The 10,702-nt window shown below is 43.9% G+C and overlaps 1 protein-coding gene across 1 annotated transcript in view; it reads right to left on the reverse strand.

Annotated features, from left to right (window-relative positions):
- myo5b (myosin VB) overlaps window positions 1-9,520 on the reverse strand; it is a 77,313-nt gene extending 67,793 nt beyond the window's left edge. Inside the window, 1 exon segment of the mRNA XM_051938411.1 lies at window positions 5,894-9,520. Within this exon segment, the coding sequence (XP_051794371.1) occupies window positions 5,894-5,920 (27 nt within the window). The 5' untranslated portion in view covers window positions 5,921-9,520.
- Window positions 9,521-10,702: the final 1,182 nt, after the last annotated feature.

Below are 10,702 nucleotides of genomic sequence, written 5' to 3' on the forward strand. Positions count from 1 at the left end.
GAAAATATATATTGTGAACCTTATTATACTCTTAGCAAAATACTTCATTCATAAATGTAAATTTGGAAATAAGGAACCCCTATTTTATGTCTTTCACAAATAAATTGATATGTATTTTGAATGTATTGAATTCTGTACTAATAGTAAGGCTGCAAAAACACGAGAAATATGGTCTGAACTGATGTCATTGTAATGAAATACATTTGTTTGTATTTGTTTCCTTTTCTACCTTACCCCCTGGCAGTACTGTTGGATGTATGCTGAAAATAAAATCTTTTCAATAAAAAAATTAAAAAAAAAACATCTGAGGAACCAACAGAGAACGAACCTGGAACCTCTTCTGGTCTCATCAAGTACACTAGAGAATACTTTAATATGAAGTACTGGATCACAGTAGTACTACAGTAAACTATAGAATACTTTAATATGAAGTACTGGATCACAGTAGTACTACAGTAAACTATAGAATACTTTAATATGAAGTACTGGATCACAGTAGTACTACAGTAAACTATAGAATACTTTAATATGAAGTACTGGATCACAGTAGTACTACAGTAAACTATAGAATACTTTAATATGAAGTACTGGATCACAGTAGTACTACAGTAAACTATAGAATACTTTAATATGAAGTACTGGATCACAGTAGTACTACAGTAAACTATAGAATACTTTAATATGAAGTACTGGATCACAGTAGTACTACAGTAAACTATAGAATACTTTAATATGAAGTACTGAGACTTCAGAGTGATCCGCGATGAACACGGAGAACATGGTGAACACGGTGAACACTGAAAACATGAAAAACAGGAGAACATGGAGAACACAGAGAACACGGAGAACAAAGAGAACACGAAGAACATGAGAACAGGTTGTTCTGCAGGTTTGGACTGAAAGTGAAGCAGAGGTGCTGGATTCCCAGAGCAGCCAGCTTCCTGACACTCTGCTTCAGCCACGCCCACACCTGTGTCAGGTTACTACTCAGAGCTGCACAGGTGAGCGAGGCTCCGCCCTCCATTGCATCACCATGGTGACATCAGCCTCAGGGTGACTGGGTGTGTCAGAAAGCTGCCTGTCGAGGAACTTTGATCTGCAGAGTCACACCGCAGGCAGCAAAGGTCACTGATAGCAGGGGCCAGGTAGAGGCTGGAAGACCTGGAATACATCCAACACGTGGAACACCTGCGACGCATGCAACATCTACAACATGTGGAACACCTGGAACACATGCAACACCTGGAATACCTGCGACGCATGCAACACCTACAATACCTGTGACATCTGCAACAAAGACGTCTTACTTCCAAAACCAACTCATTAGTGAAACACATTTAACATCAGAACTTTCACCAGATCCAATCAATCAATCAATCAATCAATCAATCAATCTAATGTTATTTTGGACAAACATGAGGATCTGATGATTTTCGTTGTCGTGGCGATGAACTGAGTCTCTGCTGGTTGGACAGAACCTGACTGCTGTTTTGTTGACTAAATGATTAATAAATGATCTTATTGATCAGTGAGTCCTAATCATACTCAGCAGACTTGAAGATCCTCCTGGACCAGTGTTTCTACAGACCCGTCAGAGATAATCTGAAGAATTCATCAGTCAGCAGAGTCCTGAACATGAAGCAGATGGCGGTGCAGGTCTGGAGCTAACTGCCCCCAGGACCCCCATCTACCCCAGCCCTGGATTATTTACTCCACAGAGGCTGCAGCTCTGCAGCTCACTGCCCCCCTGGTCCAGATTACTGAGGCTCAGCAGTGAAGAGACTTTAAGTGGCTTTAATTAATGCAGTCCAGGAGGAGATTAATGCTGCTGTCACACAAACACAACAGTTACTGTCCTCACAACAGACACACAGTCTGCAGCACGCTAACACAGTTAGCTGGTAAAAACAGACCTACATGCTAACATGGTTAGCTGTTATGTCTCTATGCTTCATGCTAACATGGTTAGCTATTGTGTCTCATGCTAACTTTGAATTCTCCCTCTGAAATCTTCAGCTTCCTGCTGTTTCTTTACAAACACAGATTTTATGTGAACTACGTGTTTGTTTTGTTTTCAGTGAGACTGAAAGAAACTGAATCAGCCTCAAACAAACACTAAAGAATCAAAACCTCTGAAGCCTTTAAGATTCCTCAGAACGCTGCGAACGCTAATCCTAAGGCTAACGCTAATGCTAACCCTTTCAGACAGAACTAACTGGCTGGTTCGGAGCCTGTGAACGCTGAGCTACGGTTAGACTTTTATTTTCATGTAGTACTTAATTTACTGTCGTCATTTCTCCATTAAATGTCTGTGAATATGTCAAAATGAAAATAAACTAACAGCCTTAAATGAGAAACTTTTTCTGAAAGCTGAATTTAGCTTCCAGTGCTGCTGTTCCTGGACTGAATGGATCCGTTTCGTCCTAACTCTGGTTCTGCTGCCTGTTAATGAATAAAACTGAAATGTGGAACTGAAGACTCTTTCTGGTTGGACTCTCACCTGCTCACCACAGTCTGTGATTCTCAGATTTTCATTTTAACTTCCTGTTTCCAGCTTAGAGCTGGTAGAGCTCAGATAAAAGGTTCTCTACTGTTATAATTTTTCACCTTTAAATTAAGTTCAATTTATTTTACCTTTTTGGGCAAGAAACAGAAGTATTTTGGTTAAAACAGATTTCTACAAAAAATGTCAGGTAAAATATGAAATGTAAAATAAATGATGACTTAAATGTTCACCCTTTAAAGGTACTCTGATGGAACTGAGTTGGTTCTAGAAGTCCTTAATGGATGATCTGAGGGTCAGTGATTGGAGGATAAAGACTCCTGGATCTGGAAGGTCCAGTCTCTGGTGGATCAGAACACCAGGATAGAACTACACCATGAAGACTGAGGGAAAGCATCAGTCAGGACAATACAAGAACATTTAAAGTTCCTGAAGATCTCCTGGAGTTCAGTTAAATCCATCATATCTATCCGATAGCGAGCTTTTTGCAACGACATTTCAGTCATAATGTGCACCAACTAGTATATGTTCTGGTTGACAATAAAGTGGTTATTCTATTCTATTGTATTAAGAATTGGAAGGAAGATGGAATATCAATAAATCTGACAAGAGCAGGACATCCAAAAGACTTGAGAGACTAGAGAGGGAGGCCACCAATATACCTGTGACTCCTCTGAAGGAAGAAGACTCTGTTGGAACAATCTCCAATTAAATCTGGACTAGAGTTCACCAGAAGACGTGGAGACTCTGAAGACACCTGGAAGAAGGTTCTTTGGTCTGAGGAGACCAGGATGGAGCTTTATGTCCATCAGACTAGATGATATGTTTGATGGACACCAAACACTGAACATCATCACAAACACACCATCCCCACTGAGAAGCATGGTGGAGGCAGCATCATGATGAAGCACGGTGGAGGCAGCATCATGATGAAGCACGGTGGAGGCAGCATCATGATGTGAAGCACGGTGGTGGCAGCATCATGATGTGAAGCACGGTGGTGGCAGCATCATGATGTGAAGCACGGTGGAGGCAGCATCATGATGTGAAGCACGGTGGAGACAGCATCATGAGGTGAAGCACGGTGGTGGCAGCATCATGAGGTGAAGCACGGTGGAGGCAGCATCATGAGGTGAAGCACGGTGGAGGCAGCATCATGAGGTGAAGCATGGTGGTGGCAGCATCATGAGGTGAAGCACGGTGGAGGCAGCATCATGAGGTGAAGCATGGTGGTGGCAGCATCATGAGGTGAAGCACGGTGGTGGCAGCATCATGATGTGAAGCACGGTGGAGGCAGCATCATGAGGTGAAGCATGGTGGAGGCAGCATCATGAGGTGAAGCACGGTGGAGGCAGCATCATGAGGTGAAGCATGGTGGTGGCAGCATCATGATGTGAAGCACGGTGGAGGCAGCATCATGATGTGAAGCACGGTGGTGGCAGCATCATGATGTGAAACATGGTGGTGGCAGCATCATGAGGTGAAACATGGTGGTGGCAGCATCATGATGTGAAACATGGTGGTGGCAGCATCATGATGTGAAGCATGGTGGTGGCAGCATCATGAGGTGAAGCATGGTGGAGGCAGCATCATGATGTGAAGCATGGTGGAGGCAGCATCATGATGTGAAGCATGGTGGAGGCAGCATCATGATGTGAAGCATGGTGGAGGCAGCATCATGATGTGAAGCATGGTGGAGGCAGCATCATGATGTGAAGCATGGTGGAGGCAGCATCATGATGTGAAGCATGGTGAAGGCAGCATCATGATGTGAAGCACGGTGGCAGCAGCATCATGATGTGAAGCATGGTGGCAGCAGCATCATGAGGTGAAGCATGGTGGAGGCAGCATCATGATGTGAAGCATGGTGGCAGCAGCATCATGAGGTGAAGCATGGTGAAGGCAGCATCATGATGTGAAGCACGGTGGAGGCAGCATCATGAGGTGAAGCATGGTGAAGGCAGCATCATGATGTGAAGCATGGTGAAGGCAGCATCATGATGTGAAGCACGGTGGCAGCAGCATCATGATGTGAAGCACGGTGGCAGCAGCATCATGATGTGAAGCATGGTGATGGCAGCATCATGATGTGAAGCACGGTGGCAGCAGCATCATGAGGTGAAGCATGGTGGAGGCAGCATCATGATGTGAAGCATGGTGGCAGCAGCATCATGAGGTGAAGCATGGTGAAGGCAGCATCATGATGTGAAGCACGGTGGAGGCAGCATCATGAGGTGAAGCATGGTGAAGGCAGCAGCATGATGTGAAGCATGGTGGTGGCAGCATCATGATGTGAAGCACGGTGGCAGCAGCATCATGATGTGAAGCATGGTGGCAGCAGCATCATGAGGTGAAGCATGGTGAAGGCAGCATCATGATGTGAAGCACGGTGGAGGCAGCATCATGAGGTGAAGCATGGTGAAGGCAGCATCGTGATGTGAAGCATGGTGGCAGCAGCATCATGAGGTGAAGCATGGTGAAGGCAGCATCATGATGTGAAGCATGGTGGAGGCAGCATCATGATGTGAAGCACGGTGGCAGCAGCATCATGAGGTGAAGCATGGTGGTGGCAGCATCATGAGGTGAGCTCAGACCAGGATCAAGGCTGATCGAGGTACTTTCTAACTGATCAATATCGGCTTTGATCTCTTAGTGACATCTGTGGTCAACAGAACCACTTGATCAATTAATGCAGCTACTAATCAATAACTGGTCAATAACTGAAAGATTGTCTGTTCAGGACTGAGGTTATCTGTTTGTTTCACAGTAAGTGATTAATCTTATGTTGTGGAACATAAGAACAAGAATAAAGAAACTGTGTTCTACTTTAATGTATTCTACTCTGAGTTCTATTGTGTTCCGTTCTATTCTACTGTGTTCTACTCTACTGTGATCTACTGTGTTCTATCCTCTTCTATTCTACAGTGTTCTACTCTGTGCTGATTTGAAGAACATCTCCAGATGCTGGAGCTTCAGTGTGTAATCAGGAACCAGGTGAGATGTGATCAGAGCCGGACTCCACTGATCAGGCCAATTGATGACGTCACTCACAGGTGAACACAACCTGAGCCACTAAAAACCACACCACAACAGCCTCGTTCAGAACTCCGTTCATAAAATGTGCACTTTAAGCTCAGGTGTCCAGTATGTCTATGACGTCAACAATCGTCATAAAGACACCTGGGTAGAGCTCGTGATTCTGCAACATTCGGCCCCGTTCAGTCCGGCCCACCAGTCGAGTTCTGCTCGGTATTACACCTTTGTGGCTGTAAACAGCCGCCAACAGGTGAGGCCGAACTTTAAAATGTGACAGAAATAACATGAGGTTTGGTTCAGCAGAGGAACACTTAAAACAGGTAAAAGGTGACGGAGTTCTGACGTGGAACTCACCTTGGTGTACAGCTCGTTCACAGACATCGTCCCGTAGTCTCAGACTCTCCTTTCAAAGATCCATAACGACCCGGTTCGGTGCTAAACCAGCGGCCCGCTCACACTGCGCATGTCCGCCGCAGGTGTCCGCCCGAGTTTCGATCACTTTGGTCGGTGTTTCCCGGAGCCGGCAGGTTTCCCGTTGCCGGTTTATACAGGTTCACGGTTCAGTCCACCGCAGACCCAGAAACAGCCCGAACCGAGGAAGACACCCAGAAACAGAAACAGAAATAGAACCGCCGGAAAGATCCAGGAACAGAGACGGAGCCGCAGGTGGACGGAGGGGCGGGGCTTCCTGACCGCCGTTACCTCACACTGCTCTGATTGGCTGCTTCCTGGATCCCAGCCAGGTTCCACACAGACACACACAGACACACACACACGGAAGCACACTGTGGTGCTCAGCATGAGGCCCGCGGCCCCACTCGGGGTCCCGATAGACTCAGGAAAGGACCAAAGAGACGAAAACACACAAACCAGACAGAGACACAGTGTGTTACTAAGTTCTGTTCCTTCTCTTCATTCGATTTTTATTCTTATTCTACTTCCTGTTCTACTTGTGTTTATATGTTTATCCCTGGATGTTTATTTATGTTTCTTCTTCTTTTCCTTTCGGCTTTTCTCTTCAGGAGTGGCCACAGCGAATCAATCACCTCCATCTAACTCTGTCTTCTGCATCCTCTTCTCTGTCTGATGTTGTTTATTTATGTTTCTGATTTCTAATATCTGGTTTTCTACTGAGTTTCTACGTCATCGTTGCTCTGCCTGCTGTCACCTGTCTTCACCTGTCCTCTGGAGTCTAAGAAGGTTCTCAATCTGAATCTGAAGCCACAAAACGAAGTTAAACACACACACACTGAAAACACTCTCAGTAAAGACACACACAGCTCCACAGGTGTGTTCAGGTGACTCAGGTGAATAGTGTGTCAGGTGCATCATGGGAAAGGTAGTACGGGACACTGACTTTTACCGCATCAGCAAACCTTCAGACAACATTTAACTAACGTGAAAGAAACCTTGCTGTTCTCCACAGCAGCAGCCAGATACACGACCGGAACACCTGAACACCTGAACTATAGAACACCTGAACACCTGAACTACAGAACACCTGAACTACAGAACACCTGAACACCTGAACTACAGAACACCTGAACTACAGAACACCTGAACTACAGAACACCTGAACACCTGAACTATAGAACACCTGAACTACAGAACACCTGACCTACAGAACACCTGAACTACAGAACACCTGAACACATGAACTACAGAACACCTGAACTACAGAACACCTGACCTACAGAACACCTGAACTACAGAACACCTGAACACATGAACTACAGAACACCTGAACTACAGAACACCTGAACTACAGAACACCTGAACACCTGAACTACAGAACACCTGAACTACAGAACACCTGAACACCTGAACTACAGAACACCTGAACTACAGAACACCTGAACACCTGAACTACAGAACACCTGACCTACAGAACACCTGAACTACAGAACACCTGAACACATGAACTACAGAACACCTGAACTACAGAACACCTGACCTACAGAACACCTGAACTACAGAACACCTGAACACATGAACTACAGAACACATGAACTACAGAACACCTGAACTACAGAACACCTGAACACCTGAACTACAGAACACATGAACTACAGAACACCTGAACTACAGAACACCTGAACACCTGAACTACAGAACACCTGAACACCTGAACTATAGAACACCTGAACTACAGAACACCTGACCTACAGAACACCTGAATTACAGAACACCTGAACACATGAACTACAGAACACCTGACCTACAGAACACCTGAACACCTGAACTACAGAACACCTGAACACCTGAACTATAGAACACCTGAACTACAGAACACCTGAACTACAGAACACCTGAACACCTGAACTACAGAACACCTGAACACCTGAACTATAGAACACCTGAACTACAGAACACCTGACCTACAGAACACCTGAACACATGAACTACAGAACACCTGAACACCTGAACTACAGAACACCTGAACTACAGAACAACTGAACATATGAACTACAGAACCCCTCAACTACAGAACACCTGAACTATTGAACACCTGAACTACAGAACACCTGAACTACAGAACACCTGAACACATGAACTACAGAACACATGAACTACAGAACACCTGAACACATGAACTACAGAACACCTGAACTACAGAACACCTGACCTACAGAACACCTGAACACATGAACTACAGAACACCTGAACACCTGAACTACAGAACACCTGAACTACAGAACAACTGAACACATGAACTACAGAACCCCTCAACTACAGAACACCTGAACTATTGAACACCTGAACTACAGAACACCTGAACTATTGAACACCTGAACTATTGAACACCTGAACTATTGAACACATGAACTACAGAACACCTGAACTATTGAACACCTGAACTACAGAACACCTGAACTACAGAACACCTGAACTATTGAACACCTGAACTACAGAACACCTGAACACATGAACTACAGAACACATGAACTACAGAACACCTGAAACCCTGAGGGACCTCACCTGGCTGTAGGGGTAGTAGTCCATCCTGATCAGATCATGTCTGGAAGCAGCGACCGTCCGTCCGTCCGTCCGTCTCACCACCAGCGTCTCCTCCCAGACACTCCTTCTGCAAGTATGAACAGTTTACCTGCTCAGGTGTGACGAGACGCCGTCCACCCACAGAAGGCGTGACGCTGCAGAAAGCTCTGTTCAGTGGACTGATGTTCTGTGGTGCTGGATTCTCATCTGCAGTAACTTCATTAATGATCAGAGTTCTATCTTCATGCTGGGAATATCTCCTGAGTTCCATAGACCTGGGTCCAGATTTACCACTTTTTAATGGACTTTATCAGAACTTCCTCAGTCCAGCAGATAGAACCATGGCATTTAGGAGGAGAAACACATCTGAGTTCTGGGAAAAATTGACACTAAAAATGCACAGAAATTACCAAAATTATCCCAAAAGACACAAAAACACCCCAAAAAGAGCCAAAACAATCCTGAAAGGTTCAAATATGACAGGAAAAGCATGGAAAATCACCACAAAAAGACCAAAACTACCATACAACAGGTGAAATTACGACAAAAACTCAAATTTGGCACAAAAACATGCAAAATACCCCAAAAAGAGCCAAATTACCCAGAAACGTTCAAATATGCAGTAAAAACACCCAAAATCACCCTAAAAAAGAGCCAAAACTACCTTGAAAAGTTCAAATATGCCAAGAAAAACATCCAAAATTACCACAAAAATGGATAAATTTACCATGAAAGGGACCAAAAGTACCATAACACAGATGGAATTGCAACAAAAACTCAAATTCAGCACAAAAAATCAAGCAAGGATTCCTGACCTCCTCAGAACATCTGGTTCTTCATCTACAGTAACTTCATCAATGATCAGAGTTCTACTTTCTTAATAATGGTAATATTTCCAGAGTTCCAGGTCCTTGAAGTCCAGAGAAGAGAACGTCTCCTGGAGAAAGTTTCTCCAGTTGTCGGTAGGTTTGCTCTAGAACTTTCTCCAGTTGTCGGTAGGTTTGCTCTTGAACTTTCTCCAGTTGTCGGTAGGTCTGCTCTCGAACTTTCTCCAGTTGTCGGTAGGTCTACTCTAGAACTTTCTCCAGTTGTCGGTAGGTCTGCTCTAGAACTTTCTCCAGTTGTCGGTAGGTCTACTCTAGAACTTTCTCCAGTTGTCGGTAGGTCTACTCTAGAACTTTCTCCAGTTGTCGGTAGGTTTGCTCTAGAACTTTCTCCAGTTGTCGGTAGGTTTGCTCTAGAACTTTCTCCAGTTGTCGGTAGGTTTGCTCTAGAACTTTCTCCAGTTGTCGGTAGGTCTGCTCTAGAACTTTCTCCAGGGGACATTTATAACAAATATTTTCCAAATGCTGTTGATTATTTTCTACGTTTTGAAGTCGTTTCTATTTTGGTTTGTTTCCTTTAATATTTGAATATTTCCTTTTTTGTCAGATATTTATTGAATATCTTTGGTACATTTAAAAATATTTGTGGATTATTTCTCCTAAAACTTTTTTAGACATTTTATGAAAATTTTGGGTTGTTTGTGGAACATTTTATTCATATTCTTCTGGCTTTTTCGAAACATTTTTCAAACACTTAGAGATCATTTGTATTATTGAATGATTTCATTCTGAAATATGTTTTTTGGAGGAGAACTAAACAGATGCTAACGTTCTTCTGCGTCTGTTCTGTTTTTTTCAGTTAGTAAAATGTTCTAAATGTGTTCCTCATCTCCTCTGTGATGCTCTCAGTGACAGAGAGCTGAGGGTCATCATACAGATGTTAGAGTTTATTTAAATCTATTAAAGTGATCTGAAAGATTTAAATGGAATGAAACCAGAAACATGTTTTCTGAGGAACATCTGGAAAATAAAATGATAATAACGTTTCATTACTGAATAAAACGACTACCTGATGCCTCTGAGGGTTCATCAGTAATAAATATATATCTGAGAGATGTTCTGGAGTTCCTCTGGTCCTGGTGGAGCTGCTTTACTTCACACACTTTATATTCAGCAGAACGGAACCCTGCAGACCTGTTCTCAGGGTTCTCCAGTCATGTTCTACGGCGGTATTCTCCAGTGCATCCTGATCTGTCAGCAGCAGTGACTCACAGCAGATTAATTCTTTCACAACCATCAGACCTGAAGCAACCTGAGCTCAGAGATATTACCAAACACCTGG

The sequence above is a fragment of the Acanthochromis polyacanthus genome, chromosome 18, assembly GCF_021347895.1.
Source record: "Acanthochromis polyacanthus isolate Apoly-LR-REF ecotype Palm Island chromosome 18, KAUST_Apoly_ChrSc, whole genome shotgun sequence".
Lineage (NCBI taxonomy): Eukaryota > Metazoa > Chordata > Actinopteri > Pomacentridae > Acanthochromis > Acanthochromis polyacanthus.